This window comes from Colletotrichum paranaense, assembly GCF_030867605.1.
Source record: "Colletotrichum paranaense strain IMI 384185 chromosome Unknown Scaffold_7.1, whole genome shotgun sequence".
NCBI lineage: Eukaryota > Fungi > Ascomycota > Sordariomycetes > Glomerellales > Glomerellaceae > Colletotrichum > Colletotrichum paranaense.
In genome coordinates, this window is record NW_026848965.1 from 334,501 (window position 1) to 354,285 (window position 19,785).

Here is a 19,785-nt window from a genome sequence, read left to right on the forward strand (position 1 = left end):
GAGCATAGGGTTGCGTGGTTTTAGCATTTACAGTGCGTTTGGGGGAAATCGGGAGGGCCTGGTCATTGATTTCTTGTGATACCCGTTCAACCAGCATTGCGCTCACGGAGGGCGAGCGGAGGAGCCCTTAGACCTATTTAGGGACAGCAAAAGCGAAATGACAGCCCATTTCAGCCATTTTCCTGACTACTCTCGAGTCTTGAGCACTATGAAACTACTTGAAGAAAACTACAGAGGGTCAGGACAGACCACGAGCGGCCAAAAAATTCATGTGCAAACAGATCTACACTCGTCACGACTCTGTATTCAAATATGCTTTCCTCGGGGAATATGTTTCCCGACGAGACTAGGTATGACCTCCGGCCAAACGTGTCCCATTTCCTGTCCGACCCTTTGGACCTTCTCCCGAACGCCTGGTTCTATGCACAGATGACATCCACGCTGATGTTCAAGTCTTTTCCCCCCCCCCCTTTTTGATTCTTCTCAAATTCTTCCACTGATTACGCCTCGTACACGGCCCCTTGCGCGGCTCGACCCCGGTTATTCTTAGGTGAATAAAACAGGGCCCTGCTTCTTTGGCTCCGGCATCACGTCATTTTCAAACTGTCAACAAGTCAGCAAACTGTGTCATGAAATCTCGACGAGGTGTAAGCAACATCCTTACCTCCAGGAAGCCGGTCGCGGCAATCAAGACCATGAAGCCCTCAGCCAACTCCTCGATATTCTCCTCCAACGCGCCCTGTCCCTCAACGGTGCCGATACCAGCGCTGCGCTTAAGGGTGTGTGTCACCAACATGCGATGCTCCGTCAGGAACCTACGACCCTGGAGAACATTGCTCGAGCCGCGGCTGACAATGGCGGCGCCGACGACCTGCGTTACCTTTGCGAGCAGCTCGTAGTGCTTCTCCAGTGCCTTGGGGTTTGTCGGATCAATCTGGAGCTCCGGGTCCGCGGCGAACAGGCCCGACGCCTCGATGGATCGGAACAGGTTTGCGTGCAAGATGTACTTGGCACCGGACTTTGTCTGGGCGAGCTGCAAGAGCAACGCAAACTTTGCGGCAACGTACGTCTCTTGCGCCGTGTTGCCGGTTTGAATGATCTCGTTCCAGTCCTGCAGAATGGTCCGCAGGGAGTCAACGAGAATTCCAATAAAGTTGAGTCGGTTGAGTGTTTCCACAATGTGCTGGTCATCTTCCTGTCGTCCGAGGTTGACCAACGCGTTGAGCAGGATGAAGGCAGCCGTTTGACATGCCGCGTCGCTGCCATACGCATCGTCGCAAATGACGTTGATAAGCCTCTCCCCATACATCTGAATAGTCTTGTTCGTCTTCTGGCGGCCGGCAACGAGAAGTCCCTGGTCTACCATGCCCGTCAAGTACCGGTAGCATATGCTGTAGTACACTGCTCTGAGATCTGATGAACCGGTCCACTTGCCAATAGCCTGCAGGCAAATTTGGAACAGCTGGTAAAGCTTGTCGCTTACCAGGCTGCCAATCGCCTGGCTCTCGCGGTCAAGGGAAGGCTTCGCGGTCAAGTCAAGTCTGAAAAGGAGCACCCTGGCCAACTTAGCAAGCTCCATGGCCTCCTCTGGCCGCTCAAACGCAGAGGCCTCCAAGCCAGGCAGGATGGCCTGAAGCGCTTGTAGGTAGAAAGACGCTTCGGTGGTGCCCTTGAACTCGTTCGATGCAACCATGACGAGGAGCAGGCTTGTCCAGGTCTTGAGGACACCCAGACCCTGCGACGCTATGCGCTTTTGCCGGTTGGAAGAGATGAGATATTCAATGATTGTCGCCTCTTCCCGTTCCAGATTCGCAAAATCTTGTGCCGTGAGCACGACGCCGTCGTGTCTTCGTTCACTGCGCTTGAGTTGCAGAATTTCCTTTGCCCGTTCTACGTTGTATATGGGATTTCCGTGGTCGTCTTCTTCGAGGCATGAGCTGAGATCCAGATCCTTGTAAAACTGTAGTGAAGGGAGTGTCTCGTCCCAAATGCCGTCTGGTAGTGAGAAGTCGTACAAATCAAAGATTGTGGGAATAGGCATGGGTTCGTTGTTCTCGCCCACAATCTGGCCATTGAGAGCCTCAAAGATGCGTCGCTTGAGGGATGGCATTCGGCTCTGCGAAATGCTGCATAGCTCCATCGATATGTACTCCAAGCTCATGCTGCGCAACGTAAGGAAGTCGATAAACGTCGGCGCTCCTTCCGTTAGTGGGAACTGGGGCATGCTAATTTCGTGCTCTTCCCACAGGAGTTGAGGTTGGATGACTACCTCGCGCAGCAGGAAGTGGAACAAGATATCGTTATCCCGCAACTCGTCAATGATGAAGGGAGCTGACAGCGGCGACGTCCACAATACGCGCAAAATACGCATGCATCTGCTCTTCAGTGAAATGAGCCAGTGACGCATGCAAGTGGCATCACCGTGAGGGCTCTCGAGAAGAAGCCTCAACATGCTGTGAAAGAGCGAGTCTCTTGCGGCAAAGGTGCCATCTGGCGCTATCGAGAGCGTGTCAACGCCGCAGGTGAACCCGAGGAGAAGGTGAGCAATGGTAGGCTTATTAGGGCTTGCGGCCAAGCAGCTCGACAAGAACTCGAGTATGTAAGTCTTGGTGAGGTAGTTGGGTGACTCGGCTTGTCCGGCGAGGTCGAGCGGCGTGATCAGCTCCGCGGCGAGAGCCCGGGCAATGGCCTCGTGCTCTCCATTCGCCTCCAACGCGACGATGGCCTTGTTGCGGTGGCTCTTGCGGCCTGGCGTGGACGACCACGCAGAAGTGATCTTGAAAGATGCAGTCATCTTTTGCAGCAATCGCAGGCAAGACAGGGTCAACTCGGGATGGCCGAGGCCACAGTAGTTCCCGAGGTCGACAACCAAGCTCAGATGACCAACCAAACCGTCCTCGAAGGACGCGTATGCGGCGTTGGCCACAGGAGCCCGTCGGTGATTTGACTGCATTTTGATGATTGGGCGCACAAGATCAAGGAATGTTGCTTGAAGATCCAACACTTTGGAAATGACTTCCACCGCTCTGAGAATGCCCAGAATAATTGGTGATGTGGGCGCGGCATTGCCGACGTCTACTGCGTCTTGATGGATGGTTTGGGCCAGTGCAGCAATGACCTTGTCGTTGAACATCCACTCCATGACTCTAGCAAAGGGGTGCAGCTTGACGTAGGTCGCCAGGTCCGTTGCGGCCATTGCCGAGTCAATGGGAATGTTTGTCTCATTGGCGATGATGATGAGGTTTTCGTTGAATGTCGCCAAGCAGGTTGCTGCAAATTCGAGGCAGCTCAAGCGAAGCATCCTCAGTTGATTTACATCGTTGACTTCGTTGGCCTTGTTTGCAAAAACCTTGCCCATGACAGTGTCGACGTAGACTTCGATGCCCGGCATGCGATTCGCCGAGCCGAGGTTCTCAGGGAACGGCAAGCCATCATTCAGAGGGCTACTGTCTTCCGGAGGCGAAATGAGCGCGATCAGCAGCTGAATGAAGGCGTGGGGCTCGTCGAAGCCGTGGCAAATGTCGTCGCTGACGGTGTCCATGGATACAATGGGAGAGCTCTGGGGCGATCGGTGCTGGCTTGGCGTCACAATGTAGGCACCGTTCATCCAGGCCTCCAGACACTGCCACATAATGTTGGCCTCTTCTTGGGTTTTCCGTGAGATAAGAGCTCGCAAGGCCATGAATGTGCCGGCCCGCAAATCCGCAGGGATCGGACTGCTTGCAAGCTGGAAGAGCATCTCGACGAGGTTGAAGCTGGGCTCCTTGAGGAGGAATTGCCTCGGGGCTTCGCTCTCGGACGCGAGCTTGGTAATGAGCCGCAAGTATGACTGCAACATCATGGTAGATTCAGGCTCTGCCTCGGCCTGATCGCTGGTCGGTCTGCCAGGCCGGTATGTTGATGGCGCTTGGGGGGTCTGGGCCTTTTCTCTAATCTTGTTTGAGAAGAAGACAAGCTCTCTGAATATCTGGTGCCACGTGAGGGACTGCGACCGCCTCATCTTGCCAGAAGCATGGTGGCCTTCGTCCAAAAGGAATTCATGCGCGGCCGTGGCGCAATCCTCGTTGCTTGAAATGGCCTGCAGCATCTCGCAGAACGAGCTGACTAGCGGCGTCGAGGCTCTCCGTGATGCCCAGTGCATGAAGCCAGCCAAATTGCTATCGGGATCTGACCAGAAATTCATTGCGGCATCGGGACGGCCCTCGTACGCGTAGGCAATGATCACCAGGAAGCGCTCCAGGTCGAGGTCCTGTTCGTGTGTCTGGCTAAGCTGACGCTGCTCGTCCTCCTCCACGCGAAGCTTCCGCAGGACGTCAGGAAGGTTAGAAATGAAGGCATCAACAAAGACCTCCAACTGAAGCATCAAGGACGACTGAAACTCGTCTGAGAAGGCGATGGAGTCTGAGATGAGCGGAGGCGCCTTTCGTTGGAGCCAGTTGCGCATCGTTATTCTTGACGGGTCGACCCACTCTGGCGTCTTGACATCTGCGGCAATGGAGAGGATGAAGTCGAAAGCACCATCTTTCAGAGCCTCCAAGAATTGCTTGGATCTCTGTCTGTCCTCCTTGTCCAAATCAACACCTTCCAGGCCACCAAGGAGCGAGTCGTCAAGGTACCACCCGCTGTACTCTGATAGCCACCAAGCCTTGACAGCTGCTTGAAGATACACCAAGCGCCAAGGGGTCGTCTCATCGGCCTGTGGGCAGATGATCGGATTGAGTTGTCTCGCCATGTTCAGGTTCGAAACTCCTTCGGTCGAGCCATATAGTGTGATGTACGCACCCAATGCGGGGAACAAATGCGCTTCAGCCCATGTCAGCGGATGTAGTTCGTTCGCAGAAGTCGTCGTACTTACCAAGAAGAATGTCATACTTGTCCACGTTGCTCAATAGCTGCAGGAACGCCTTGAAGTCGCCAACTTCAGCATCCCTCTTTTCGATTGCGCGGCACAGGATCATTGAAAGAAGCTCGTGCTGCTGGTAAAGGCTGACGCGGGAGAACTCAATCGTCTCCATCTCCTCGGGTACCTGACCACCTCTGCCATTGATCAGTACGGCTGCAGCCGTCAGTTTGTCGGCAATCTTCTGGAGCCATGTCCTAACATCCTGGATCGCCGACATGCACTTTGGAATCAGCCTCTTTTGCGAAGAAGCCGTCTCGCCTGGCAGGCTTTGAAAGACGGTCGCGGACAGATACATCTGCACACCATTGAGAATCTCGGGATCAACCTCGTCGTCGTCCAGCGCATCAATCTCAAACATGAGTCGAATACTGTCGAGAGTGTATCTTCGTTGTTGGTGAACCCTGATCAAAGCGCATTCGAGCAGTGGGCGAGCGATGGCGATGGGATCATCCTCGGAATCCAACAGGCATCGCATGGCATCGATTTCGTTTATTTCGGCTTCGTCGGCGAGGCTGAGGACCAATTGCTGAAACTCGTCGTTGACGGCATATTCCTCCTCGTCAATCACAACCTTGCCTGGCGCATGGAGCTGTGTCAGTGCACACGTTTAAACAGGGAAGCTACAGAGCTTCAAACCAACCTGACTTGACAGCCTGACGGCTCTTCTCATCTCTTGCAGGCCGTTGCCATGTTTTTTCGAGCTCCCTTTCGAATATGGCTTGGATAACGGGGTTGTCCAAGGAGTCAACGCCTTCGGGACGACCATCGCGAATGGCAGCCAAGTCGCGGTGGAAAGCCTGCAAAGCTTCGAGGGTATTCGGTTCGGCCATTTTGAGGTGCTGGGCGCGCTATTGCATGGCCTCAAAAAGCTGTTGATGTCATGAGATGAGGGGAGGCCGCGAAGCTGTCGCGTTGGCGAAAGGCGACCGGATCTGCTCGTTTGTTCGGTCGTGAGTGGTCTGCGCGGGCGACGCTTTTCGAGATGCCGGGAATTTTAGTGTGGAGCTCAGCAGCGACGAGAGGTGCTTGTCCTTCAACCTTGGAAGTATGGCTTGCCGCAGGCGCGTGAACGGTCGGTGCTGTCAGTGTCCATGGTGGTGGGTGCCTGGACTTCCAGTGTCCAATTGGGTGCATTGGCGGCTGCTGTGTCGAGAAAAATTCGCGGCCCCTCCAGATGTTCCGCGCCGAAGTCAACAAGAGACGTACCTAAGCTATCCGCCTCGGGTAGGTGGTGAAACTTTCTGCCGTAATTTGCTTGCAGTTGGGCAGGGACCAGGGAAAGTCGCAAGCTGAAGGAAGGAAGGTACCTGAGGTGGCGCAAGGAGCTCTCCAGGTGCTGTAGGAATCTATCTGTGAAGGAGCTTCGTTGCAGGCTATGAAGTGCTGCGTCTCACCGAATGATCTTCTGGAAGCTCATCAAGTGTCATACCTGAGCTTTGCGCGACACATTGACCCTTTTTGATAAGTCAGCCGTATGCCAGCAAATGATCACCTCGTGGTATCATTGAGACTTGTGAGCTGCCACTGCTGCACTTGAAGCTTCGTCGCGACTACTTGATACTACAATCACCACGCTTACGCCTGCCTCAACAGCACGCTCATGACATTCAACATTAAAAGGTGCACTCAAACTTTTTTTCAGCAGGCAGGAAGGTACATACACTGCAACCTCGCTTTTCATCCTCGCTCTCTACCCTCGTTTAATCTTGTGTCCGAGCCTATCAAATCTGTTTACATTCGTTTGGGAATAGTTGTTCACTGACGAGGCCATAGGACGATGGCATATAACAACAATGGCGCCTCCAAAGATCAAGACGGGGGACGTTACTGTTAATGATGCGCTGGGTTAGTAACACTGCTGCCATGCAATTTCACAACTGACAGCGCAGCAGATTTAATCGAGGGGGGCAACCTCAGAGAGCGTTCTTCTGGTTTGGATGGTGAGTCTCTCCTTGATGACAACAGTGGCCTGCTCAGGACCAGAGATGTTGAACATATGGCAGACCTGATTTATCTTCTGGACAAAAAGGGCAAATCGGCCAGTTTGTAAGGAATTCCCCCTATCACTGATCCATTCTTGGCCTTGGTTGACGAATGTTGTAGATCCACCCTTCGCGACAAGCACTACCATCGCATACTTGAGATCCTCTTCAAATGTGCTATCAGTGAGAAGAAGACCTACACCGGGGGCAAGCGGACGACGGCTGCAGGAGCGGGAGGCAGATTGGGCAAATGCGCCGAGGCCCTTCGGCTTGCTGTCGGCCACGGAGCTTCTGCCAGCAAACTCAAGAGAAAGACGATGCTTGCTCTCATCGACCACGTCACCCAGGCTCTACCCTGCCCACCTGGATCCGGGGACGGACCGTACGTGGAGCCACTGTTGAAAGACTATGTCAAATCCATCCTCGCCCTGCTCTCCCATCAGGCGAATGTCGAGCAGCTTGCTACACTGGATGCGGCCGGATGGAAGAACTGTGTCGACTTCTGCGTCGATGCCGTGCGGGTATATCTCGATCATGCTGACAGAGACTCCGGCTCACGGGGATCTCCAGCACCGGGCACGGCATCTTTGGGCTTCTCTACTGGAAGAAGCACCAATGCTAGCCAGAGGATGCCGGGTCAAATCCATCGCGGTACCGTACAGGACCTCATTCATTGCATCCACCTCCTCGTCCGCCCGCCAAATGCGCCGCTTCACGAAAGATCTATTGATCTATCCGAGACGATCATCCAGGTACTACAGCTACGCCACCTTGGGTTGAGCCAAGTGATTCAGCTGAGCTTTGCTTCAATCAACAAAGTCTTTGTCGAGATTCAAGCAAACGACATCTCTCGGGCTGCCAGCTTGGCCAGAGACCTTGTGCCACTGATCAGTCATTGGTGGCAGGCGCGAACAGCATCTCAAGATGGGATGCTCAATTCGATCCGGGACGAGATGCTGAAAACCATGTTGATCATCCACCTCCATCTTGAGCGTCTTGTATGCCTCGAGGGTGACGATACAGCCCGCAAAGAGATAATAGGACTCGCCGATTGCCTATGGCTGGAATACTCGCGGCGAACCAAACATTCTCAGCTTCAACTCGATGATCTCACATTCGCCCCCCAGAGGTTGCCCGAGGACTATTTCACACTAGAGGTCTTCGGCCTTCGTATACACAACCGGGAGGGAGAGCGAGGATGGGCTTTGTGTCAGAACCTCGCCATCTTGGAGCGAATCATTTGGAAGAGCCGCAACAAGGATATCTCACAGTCGTCAGAGGAGCAACCGCGAAAAAAGCGCAAGACTCACGCTGCAGCGACGCGTTTGCAGGAAAAACTGCAGTCACCCAACTCGGCAGCACGGATACTCGCCTTGCAGCTCGTGCCTTTTCTTCTTCAGTTAAACACTTTCTCTGTGGCTGAAGTGTCGGATCTTGTTATTGATCTCGCCGGCCTTGCTGGCGATAAGGACTCCACGGTAGTATCTTGGGCTATGCTCGCTTGCTCCAGGTAAGGCGCCTCTAAACTGTGTACAACTAAGATCGCTAAAGCTAAGGACGCAAAGCTCCGCAATATCACAGGTCAAGTCGGCCGATAATTCAGACTCATGGAGACAGCTATGGCAAGTAGCTTCTCGAGCAGTCGGTCTTCCTAGTACCAGTCGTGCCGCCAGCGTACTCTTGCACACTGTCCTTGAAAGAAACCTTGTACTTTACCACGATGTTTCCGATGGCATCAACAGCATTGTCACGACTGCCGACGCCAACGGCCCAGCCCTCTTGGTGGACTCTTCCATTACCCTCATGTTTCATTTACGGTCCCTCAGAAACATCAAGCTACCCAACGCAAGCCAGTCAACAAATCATCACGTTATTCGATGGATATTCCAGAGATGGAATCCAGGTACGTCGTTCTACAAGCTGGAGCTATTCACCAATCTAACCTTTCTCAAGCCGACTGGAGCTATGCTCGCGACTGCTCTATCCACGCTCCGATTAATGAACTTGCCAACCTGATCCGGGCTTGCTGTGGCGCACGAGTTTTGACACCGACACCTTTGACAGTGACCGGAGGGTCCATTTGCGAGGTGTGGAAGGCACAGTACCACACAGCAGTCCTAACACGATACCTCCTGCTGCTGGACGCACCACCAGCATCGAAGCCACGCACCCTCCTGAGCTGTCGTTCGAGCACTTCCGAATCAGTCCAGGCCAACGATGCCTCTTTTCATGCCGCAAAGAGACTAGTATTGGAGCTCCTGTTCCCAAAGGTCGAGGAGTTGCAGGACCTCTGTGACTCGTGGGCGAGAAAGGGGTCAGAGGGAGGCGCTCCCATGTCTTCAGACCGACTTTACAGTCTCTTCTCTGCAAATATCATAGGCATCCTCCTTGCCAGCCAGCTTGTCGACTTGAACTCGGGTCAGTCACGAGATATCGAAAGTCTCCTGGCCAAGCTTTCCGAGGCCAGCATAAGTGCTGCTTCGAACTCGAGTGACAACACAAGTTTCGAGCTTCTGTTGAGAACAATACGACCGGCGCTTCCGTCACTTAACACAACGGGCATCAACAGCCTCGAAGAACATGCTCCACTGTTGAGGCTGATCTCGACACTGACAGCAACCGTGGAAGAGAGATCCTTGCGGCAATCCTCGGGCCAGGACCAAGATCTTATGGATGTGGACGATGATTTCGACTCACAGGAGAGCAGAGTCAGCGTTACGCTATCCGAAGTCCCCCGCTCAAACATCTCATTGAGCCTGGATGGAGAAGCATTCATACATGAGACTATACAACGTCTATACCATTGTGCATCGATGCATAAAGACAACGGGAAGGTGTTCATGGAACAGCTTCTGTCGCTCCCTGACAAGGAGTTCATGTTGTGTAGCACCTTCACCTCAGAGCTCTTCGAGTCTGACTTACCGATCAGTGAAGAAGATGCGATCGGTGTCGTTGAAAGAACAGGCGACATCATGGGTGAGCCCGAATACTCCTGTTGCGAAGTAGCTCACTCGACCAGCTTGAGGATTCTGCAAAGCCTCATGCCGGTCTATAAGGACGACCAACAGCCCGTGGCCAAGATGTTCGGCGACTTGTACCATCACTTTGTCAGCAAATATTTGCCCAATAACCTCCTTTCCCCACTGTCGCAGATGTCTCTCTCGAGCTTGCTGCTTGCGCTTTTGAGGACCAACCCACAGTATGGGAGCAATCTTGGCCTAGACTCTTGTCGAACGACTTTACTGTCAATCATGCAAAGCGGCACGCTGCCCGTCAAGTTCTTCATCGGGTCCGCTTTGCCGGACGTATTCAGCTCCTACGTACTTAAGATGCATGACGATATCTTTCTTGACGTTCTGAACAGTCTTCCTACCAACTCCCAAGACCTCGAAGGCATCGCGTTCCGCCTCTTTGTGCTGTCTCAGCTCGCATGCCGCTGGCCAACCCTGCTCAGGAGATGCACGTATCACATCTTCGAGACGCCGGGGAATATCATGCAGTCCAGTCAGTATGCCAAACGGTGCCTGGAAACGGTTTCGCAAGCCCTTTGTCTGTCCTCTTCTCAAGAGTTATTCAGAATATTTAGCCCCCAGCTGCTATACACATGGCTTGCGCCCCCCGAAAACGACGAAAACGGCCCAGCCATCAACAAAATCGAGGACATACCATATGAGATTTTTGGCTTTCAGACTCTTAATGGCCTTCTGCAGGAAGCGCAGACCGAGACGACAGCGTTGCAGATAATGCGCCATCGCTACAAAGACGTCGAGTCTCTTTCCAAGCGCCTGGGTACCTCCCTGGTCGACATGGTGACGCAAGGATTCACAAAGATCATGGCATACGCTATCGCACATGAGCTCAGCACGCCTATATCTAAAGGCGAAAAAGTCGAAACCGGCGAGACGTGGGTTCGGACGCTTCTGGGTAACGAACCATTCCTCGATCAAATTTATTTGAACTTTGCCGACATTGTTGCCTTGTTGCTGGATCTTTTCGACCAAGAAGACCCCATCGAGAAGCATCTCTCTAGAGACAAGAGCTTTGAATACGCCTGTGAGGCACTGGACGAGATGAAGCAGTTATCTCAGTCGACAACCGCCCTACCGCCTAATCAACAACCCATGTTCAGGGCCAAATACCTCACCAGAGAGCTGTTCCATGTGTGTCGCCTCACGGAGTACGAGCTACAAGAGCTCTGGACACCGGCTTTGGTTGTCTCGGTCGCCCGGAGAATTTTCAATACTGTCCACCCTGCCTTGGGCTCGTTTCACGCCTGCTCCGTGCTGCGCAAGGTCAGAGTTTTGATTTCTCTTGCCGGCCCTGTCGCGTTGGAAGCTTATCCTCTGGAAATGCTACTTTCGTCCGTCCGGCCGTTCATTGTGGACTCGGAATGTGCCGACGATGCACTTGGTGTGAGTCGGTATCTCATCACGAAAGGGGCTTACCATCTCGAGCAAACCCCATCCTTTCTCGCTGGTTACGCCTTGTCTACTCTAGCATCTCTCAGAGTTTTCCTCGAGTCCAGTCAGTCAAGTACAACCCAAGAAAGTCAATTCAAGGCGACCATGAGCAAAGCCCAGACTTTCCACTCATGGTTCAGTTCCTATCTCACTGGCTACGACTCGAATAACTTTGGCGATGAGCAGCAACGGGAGGCGTTCCGACTGATTACCCAGTCTGCATCCAAAATTCGATCTTCAGGAAACGCCGAGAAGGGCACGCACGAGAGCACTCTGCTGATGGAGATTCTCAGGGACGGCGAACGCGAGTCGAAGCTTCTGAACGAGGCAGCTCGTAATCTAGCACTCGGTTTATTGTGTGGAGATTTCGCTGTGCCCACCACAGGTCGTCAAGATGTAATTTCCGACGATGAGGAGGCCCTACGGCACACCGGACTTGTGTGGAAGAGCTGCAATGCGTTAGCTCTCAGTGACGAGTATCTCGCCTGGGCAGGCCGCGTTATGGGCAGGTCTTTCGCCGCTTCAGGAGAAATTCAAGCTGAACTTCTGGAAGAGTCCGAGCTATCACAGTACAGCAGGATTGCACCAGGAGCTAATGACTCCGAGAAGGGACTGCTGAGTCTACTGCAACAACTTACACAGAGCAAAGAATCTGCCATCGGAGGCTTGGCCGAATCGGCTTTGAGGGCAGTCGTATCAGAAGCAGCAGCGCAGGAGGACGGTGCGTTAGTCTCTGCCGCCCAGCAGATCTTGACAGAATCCTTGTGCTTGGCCTCCGCTTGGGCTCAATATCGCACGCCTCCTTCCGACTTTGTTCTGTCCCCGATTGTTCCTGATTCGCAGGTCTTCTTCCGGGATCACGTGGAGAGTTCTGATTGGGTTCAGCAGCTCGCTGTTTACCTTGCGCAGTCGGTTTCCGAGTACATTGTCCTAAGCGCGCTGGTGCCAATTCTCAAGAACGTCAAAGGTTTTGCCCAAGATGCATTTCCATTCATCGTCCACCTGGCCTTATACAGTCAACTGGATAAGCAACCCCACATCAAGCGCAACTTGTCGGAAGCCGCCAAAGAGTGGCTCAAGATCGAGGATGATGCTGCGCGGACGAACCAGAAGCAGCTGATCAACACAATACTATACCTCAGAACACAGTCCATTCCTCAGGAGACATCCATCGCGGACCGGGCATTGTGGCTCGATGTCGACTTCGCTGCCGCTGCCGCTGCCGCCTCGCGTTGCGGTATGTATAAGACCGCCTTGCTGTTCACGGAGGTTGCCGCCTCTCAGACAGCTCGCTCGTCTAGGCGATCATCTGCGATCCGTGAGGACGATTCTACTGAAGTCCTTCTTTCGATTTTTGAGAACATTGACGATCCTGATGCGTACTATGGCCTCCCACAGTCCGCCGATTTCTCAAGTTTCCTGGCTCGATTGGACTACGAGAAGGACGGCTCCAAGAACTTGGTCTTCCGAGGAGCCCAGTACGACAAACACATTCGGACAAGGAACCCCGCATCACAGGTGGATAGCCAGTGTCTTGTCAGAGCTCTCGGTACTTTGGGTCTGGTGGGTCTCTCACATTCCTTGTTACAGACGCAACAGAGCCACGACGGAGATGAAGCATCCTTGGAGGACACTTTCCAGACAGCACGCCGACTGGAGCTATGGAATCTCCCTGTCCCATCAACCGCCGACAATTGTGCCGTAACCATTTACAAGGCGTATCAGAATGTCCAACAAGCCACTGACACACTTTCTGTGCGCAATGCCATCTATGCCGGCTTCAGCCAGACCATGCGCAGTCTTGTCAATCGTGGCCTGAATGCAGCCAGCCTTCGCAAGCATCTCGGCGCTCTCGCAGTTTTGACAGAGCTTGATGATATTGCCAACGTGGCTGACTTTTCTGAGCTGGAGGGCATGCTTGGCAAGTTCGAACGACATGGCCAGTGGATGAGGCGCGGAAGGTATGTGAAACCTTGGGTCCCCCCCTGTTTTTCTTCATCCTGCTACATTGCCTTTATCATTGTCTTTATCATTGTCTTTATCATTGCCTTTACCATTCCACTTTCTGCTCGGGTGTCCGATCTCCCGCTGCCGCTACTCATTGAACATCCCTGCGCGAATCCGACCAAACTGACAAACCATAGGTACGAAGATGTCAGCCACCTACTTTCTTGTAGAGGGACATCATTGAGCTTGATCAGACAGAAGCCCAAGCTTCGCGCCCAGGCCTTGTCAACAGTCGAGGCCAGACAAATCGAGATCCGGTCCATGCTGATGTCCTCGGGGATATATCGCTTCCATCAAGCAACGCAAGAGTGTGTGAATCTCTCCACGTTGCTTGTCGGCTTGATCGGTACATGCGACGAGCTCGGCGTTAAGGTGGATGCCGCCATCAAGATTGAGACAGCCAACTCAATGTGGGACTATGGGGAAATGATCCCTTCCATCCGCATGTTACAAAGTATCGATAGCGACTCGTCCCTCAAGAAGCAGACAATTCCAGTGAGCCGCTCAGATCTCCTGTCGAAAATTGGCTACCAGGTGTCGGTAGCCAAATTGGAGAACCCTCATGACATCCAGAAAAATTACCTCGAACCCGCTCTCAAAGATCTTAAAGGGAACAGCCAGGGACAGCAAGCTGGGCATGTCTACCATCAATTCGCCATGTTCTGTGACGAGCAGTTGCAAGACCAAGACAGTTTGCAGGATCTTGCCAGGCTGCAGACTTTGCGGAAGGGCAAGAGTGACGAAGTCTCTCAACTTCAGGACCTCATATCGAGCACCCGCGATCCCCATCTCAAACAAAGATACCAGGGTCACCTGAATCGCGCTCGGCTATGGCTAGGACTGGACGAGCAAAAGCTCCGTCGCATGGAGCAGACGAGAGGCGAATTTGTGCGGCTCAGCCTGGAAAACTATCTCCTTTCACTTACCGCCTCTGATGAGCATAATAATGATGCCTTACGTTTCACGGCTCTCTGGCTGGAGCGTTCCGAGGAGCCAGAGACCAATGAGGCCGTCAAGAAACACCTCGACAAGACGCCCACGAGAAAGTTTGCAACGCTGATGAATCAGTTGTCTTCTAGACTACAGGATCAACCGAGCTCGCCTTTCCAGAAGCTCCTGATTCAGCTCGTCTACAAAATTTGTCTGCAGCATCCATACCATGGGATGTACCAGATCTGGTCAGGCACAAAGGTGAAGACCCGCAAAGAGGATCAAGTGGCAGTCCTAAGACTCAAAGCCACGGAGAAGGTGGCATCGCTGCTGCAGTCTGCCAAGTCTGTCGCAGCAATATGGCAAGCGATCGATAGGACGAGCTCTTACTACCATCGCCTGGCTGTCGACCGAGATTCTAATAAGTTCAAGGCTGGACAAAAGATGGCGCTCAAGGACGTTCACTCGGCCCAATCGCTTCAAAATGCGCTGGCCAAGTACAAGATCCCGCCCCCGACCATGCAGCTCGAGGTGTCAGCGACCATGGACTACTCGAATGTCCCCATCATCTCAAAGTTAGACCCGCAGATGTCGATTGCGTCTGGAGTCAGCGCGCCAAAGATTATTACGGCAGTCGGGAGTGATGGCAAGAAATACCGACAACTTGTCAAGGGCGGCAACGACGATCTCCGTCAAGACGCCATCATGGAGCAGGTCTTTGCGGCCGTGTCGGATCTTCTTAAACTGCATCGCTCGGCACAGCAGAGAAACCTTGGGATCCGCACGTACAAGGTCCTTCCTCTGACATCGGCATCTGGGCTGATCGAGTTTGTCCCCAATACCATTCCATTGCACGATTTTCTTATGCCAGCCCACGAGAGATACTTTCCCAAGGACCTCAAAGGCTCTCAATGCAGAAAAGACATTTCTAATGCGCAAGGCAAGACTGTCGAGCATCGGATTACCGCTTATAGGAAAGTCATAGACAAGTTCCATCCCGTGATGAAATACTTCTTCATGGAGAATTTTGTCGATCCTGACGAGTGGTTTGCCAAGCGCCTCGCATACACGCGTACAACTGCAGCTATTTCAATGCTTGGCCATGTGCTCGGTCTCGGCGACAGGCACGGCCACAACATTCTGCTAGATAGCAAGACGGGTGAGGTCGTGCATATCGACCTGGGTGTCGCGTTCGAGATGGGTCGCATCCTCCCCGTGCCAGAACTCGTCCCGTTCCGGCTGACACGAGACATTGTGGACGGAATGGGCATCACTGGGACTGAGGGCGTCTTCCGGCGCTGCTGCGAGTTCACACTACACGCCTTGCGTGAGGAGACCTACTCGATCATGACGATACTCGACGTCCTGCGTTACGATCCTTTGTACTCATGGTCCATTTCTCCCGTCCGCCTGGCAAAACTACAGAGAGAAGTACAAGGAGATGAGTACAACAGGGACGACGACGAAGGTGATGAAGACGGTGGGAAGGGTAAAAAGGGGCAGCAGGTCAATGAGCCGTCGGAGGCTAACCGGGCTTTGGAGGTGGTACGGGGGAAGTTGTCAACGACGTTGAGCGTAACAGCAACGGTCAACGACCTGATCAACCAAGCGACCGACATAAGTAATCTTGCCGTCCTCTACTCGGGATGGGCAGCGTATGCATAGATAATCAAAGATTCATTCCGAAGGTTTTGCAATGCATTCAGTGATCAGTTTTGAAGAGGCGATCACGCCTGCGCCTCTATATCTCTATGCCTGTACAAGGGCAAGAAGAGGGGTGCATAAAGACTGACACAACTAGGTATCCGAAAAGTACGCTATCGTGACGTCTACTAAATGTTATATTGGAATGGCGACTCCATAGTAATCTTCTTTTAATACGGTACCTTACCCAAGCAAGTGGGCGTTAATCCGATTGCCGCTCTATCGGTACCCTCCCAGGCTATTTTTCTATAATCTATGTGCCTATTATCCCTATCCCTATTCATTCTTTAAAGAGTATTCCCTAATGAATATATAGAGGACAACAACAATAGCAGAAATGGTAAAAAAAATAAAAAGAATAAGAATGTTAGGCATATTAAGCAGGTAAGTAGGCATTACAATTTTGTTAACTAGTACAGACTTGAGTGAAGCATATTGTGGAGTGCCCGGGGACAATGGGATCGGGTGTTTACTGTGGTGGGACCTTTTGACGTGACGACGAGAAGTGAGGTGTGGTGGGGTCCATGTCTTATCTAATCCCTGTCACTGACGATAAGGGGACGTGCTAAATGGATGATGCTAACGACCGTGGTGGTGGTGATTTGTTAATGGCGTCCATAGCTCCGCGTTTAACTCCGCGACAACTCTCCCGCAATCACGACTTTTGTACTCCCCAACCTCTCTGTGACAAGCTTCTCTGCAAACACCCGACAATTCACTCAAAAGAAGATTGCCTTCTACGATTTCACCCTGGCCACCCCGCCCTGCCCACACCATCCCATCTCCACGAGAGCGCATAGTACGTCTGTAACAGCTTGGACAAAAGTTGTTGCAGGGCCACACGGTCCATGCCGTCGAATTCACCCCCCGCAGTCGAGGGAGTTTTGCCATCACGGGCGACGGGAAGGACAGGCGGCGTAGCGCCGGTCAACGACAACCATAACCCTCTACGCCGAAGACCCCGCCAAGATTCCGACGTCTCGCGCTCCGGTTCCGTCGCCCCGCACCAGCAGCAGTCCAACAGACCGAGCCCGAAGCGCTTCAAGTTTGGCGCCGACGACCCTTCCTCTCACAATACCATGTCTACCAAGATGAAGGGCAAGCTACCCGAGGTCATTGACCTGACGCAATCCAACTCGTACCGGCCATATACAGGCGCGAAGAAGCTGATCATCAAGAACTTTCGACATTCGGCGACCAACGAGAAGCTGGAAAAGTACTACGAACGGACCGAGCAGGAATTGGTCGATGCTTTGCACGAGATCTTCAGCGGGCGCAAGCCAAAGCTACCGTTGGAGAGGCTATCTCGGGCCGTGGAAGATATATGCAGGCGCGGCCAAGACAGCGACTTGCAGCTGTACGAGACCTTGCGGCGAAAGTGCGAGGAGCACCTCACCCAAGATGTACTACGGTCAATCAAGTCCCGAGCTGGCAGCACAGATGTAGCCATGCTTAAGAGCGTCCTCGAGCACTGGAGGGTCTGGAATGGCCAGATTGTGAGTCTACGAGGTGATTTCTACGCCCTGGCTTGGCATTAACGCGCGACACAGATGACGATCCGGTCCACGTTCACTTACCTTGATCGTACCTACCTCCTAAAGAATAAGAATTACCTTTCCATCAACGACTTGACCATTTCACAGTTCAGGAGGATGGCGTTCCCGGCTCGCGACGACCCAGATGGTCAGACGCCCGGTGGCAGGGCGTTACGGGGCATGTACGACCTGATCTCGTACGACCGAACAGGGGACGAGCGGTTCGAAGCGGCATTGCTCAAGGACTCGGTCATGATGCTACACGTGTTCAACATTTACACCAAATACTTCGAGCCCCGGTTCATCGAGTTATCAGAGACATTCTTTGAGGACTTCGCAGAGGAGAGGAGCGCGTCAAGCCTGAAGGAGTATATCTCGGCGTGTGAGAGGCTGCTGAAGAAGGAGGACTACCGCTGCAACGAGTACAACTTCGACTCTACAACCAAGAAGCAGCTGCTCGACGCCGCGCACGGTATCCTTGTGAATAAGTATTCCGACAAGCTTCTCAACAGTGAGAGTCTTTCCAAGCTCCTTTCCGACCATGAGGTAGACTCCATGAAGGCCCTGTACGATTTGTTGCGACTGTCCGATATACAGAAGAAGCTCAAGCAGCCCTGGAGCACATATATCAAGAAGACGGGCGCTGCCATAGTTGCTGACAAGGAGCGCGGCGACGACATGGTCCAGAGGCTTCTTGAACTTAAGAGGTCACTAAGCCTCATTGTGCGCGACGCCTATGGCGGCGACCAAGACTTTGTCAACGAGCTCAGGAACGCTTTTGGAGACTTTATGAACGATCGCAGCATTGCAACGACGTGGAGCTCCGGAACATCCAAGGTTGGCGAGATGATCGCAAAGTATGTCGACATGCTGCTTCGCGGTGGAATCAAGGCTTTGCCGAAAACACTTCTGTCAGATAACATCGACCGAGCTGCGGCAGAGCAGAACGGTATAGCCAGCGCCGGCGACGAAGACGCTGAGCTCGACCGGCAATTGGACCAGGCCCTGGAGCTCTTCCGTTTCATTGAAGGCAAGGACGCGTTCGAAGCGTTCTACAAGAAAGACTTGGCTCGCCGTCTGCTCATGGGTAGAAGCGCTAGTCAGGATGCCGAGCGTAACATGCTGCGGAAGCTCCGCGAGGAGTGTGGTATGAACTTTACTCACAACCTGGAGCAGATGTTCAAGGACGTCGAGGTGGCCAAGGAGGAAATGGAAGCCTACAAGCAGTGGTCGGAAGGCACCGGCGTGGATAGAGCCCCTGTCGATCTGTCGGTAATGATCCTGTCACAGGCGGCCTGGCCAACATATCCCGACGTCAAGGTGCACTTGCCAGACGATGTTGCCAAGCAGATTGAGCGATTCGACCAGTACTACAAGAACAAGCACACGGGCCGGCTACTCAACTGGAAGCACGCACTAGCGCACTGCACGGTCAAGGCAAAATTCCCCAAGGGTACAAAAGAGCTTCTCGTCAGCGCGTACCAAGCCATCATCCTCGTTCTCTTCAATGAGGTCGGCATCGAGGGCTTTCTCGGCTACGAACAGATTGCTCGCTCGACAAACCTGCAAGGAGAAGAACTGAACCGAACATTGCAATCTCTCGCCTGCGGCCAGGTTCGCGTGCTTACAAAGAGTCCCAAGGGGAGGGACGTCAACCCGACGGACACGTTCACGATTAACAAGGCATTCATACACCCAAAGATCCGAGTTAAGATCAACCAGATTCAGCTCAAGGAGACCAAGGAAGAGAACAAGGCGACACACGAGCGTATCGCCCAGGACAGACGGTTCGAAACACAGGCAGCCATTGTGCGCATCATGAAGAGTCGCAAGGAGATGAGCCACGGCGAGCTGGTTGCGGAAGTGATCAACTTGACCAAGAACCGAGGTGCAGTTGATGCGGCGCAAATCAAGAAGGAAATAGAAAAGTAAGTGACTTCCGTGTCGTTGGCGGAACGAAGCGTTGCTAACACCTCATAGCCTGATTGACAAGGATTACTTGGAACGCGAGGGCAACACTTACACGTACCTGGCGTAGAGAGGTAGTTGGCATTGCGGGACTCGTTCGTACCCAGGGCGTAAGATCACCCTGGTGAGTCAAGTAGATGGCATGGTTGATCTTTCCATATACATAAATGAACTGAATGAAAGAGACGCTGGATGGTTAGGAAACCGGCGTTTTCATGGAACAATGCAATTTGAGTTGGCTCTAATACACTGCCTTCACCGGTGCACTGACCACTCCATCTACACTCGGTGAGCTC

General features: G+C 53.0%; 4 protein-coding genes across 4 annotated transcripts; 2 read left to right on the forward strand and 2 right to left on the reverse strand.

The window, feature by feature from the left end:
- Positions 1–546: 546 nt before the first annotated feature.
- On the reverse strand, positions 547–5,733 carry CPAR01_08905 (uncharacterized protein; the record flags this gene model as incomplete). Its single annotated transcript, XM_060493172.1, has 4 exons — positions 547–603; positions 665–4,803; positions 4,856–5,479; positions 5,544–5,733. 4 exons carry the CDS (start codon positions 5,731–5,733, stop codon positions 547–549), a joined length of 5,010 nt encoding a protein of 1,669 aa, XP_060347302.1.
- Positions 5,734–5,764: 31 nt separating this feature from the next.
- Positions 5,765–6,037, reverse strand: CPAR01_08906 (uncharacterized protein; the record flags this gene model as incomplete). Its single annotated transcript, XM_060493173.1, has 1 exon — positions 5,765–6,037. One exon carries the CDS (start codon positions 6,035–6,037, stop codon positions 5,765–5,767), a length of 273 nt encoding a protein of 90 aa, XP_060347303.1.
- Positions 6,038–6,696: 659 nt separating this feature from the next.
- On the forward strand, positions 6,697–15,947 carry CPAR01_08907 (phosphatidylinositol 3; the record flags this gene model as incomplete). The annotated part of the gene is made up of 7 exons (XM_060493174.1): positions 6,697–6,748; positions 6,796–6,843; positions 6,907–6,949; positions 7,007–8,395; positions 8,451–8,788; positions 8,839–13,306; positions 13,490–15,947. 7 exons carry the CDS (start codon positions 6,697–6,699, stop codon positions 15,945–15,947), a joined length of 8,796 nt encoding a protein of 2,931 aa, XP_060347304.1.
- Positions 15,948–16,834: 887 nt separating this feature from the next.
- On the forward strand, positions 16,835–19,559 carry CPAR01_08908 (Cullin family protein; the record flags this gene model as incomplete). Its single annotated transcript, XM_060493175.1, has 3 exons — positions 16,835–17,482; positions 17,537–19,449; positions 19,502–19,559. The coding sequence occupies 3 exons, from the start codon at positions 16,835–16,837 to the stop codon at positions 19,557–19,559; spliced, it is 2,619 nt and encodes an 872-aa protein (XP_060347305.1).
- Positions 19,560–19,785: the final 226 nt, after the last annotated feature.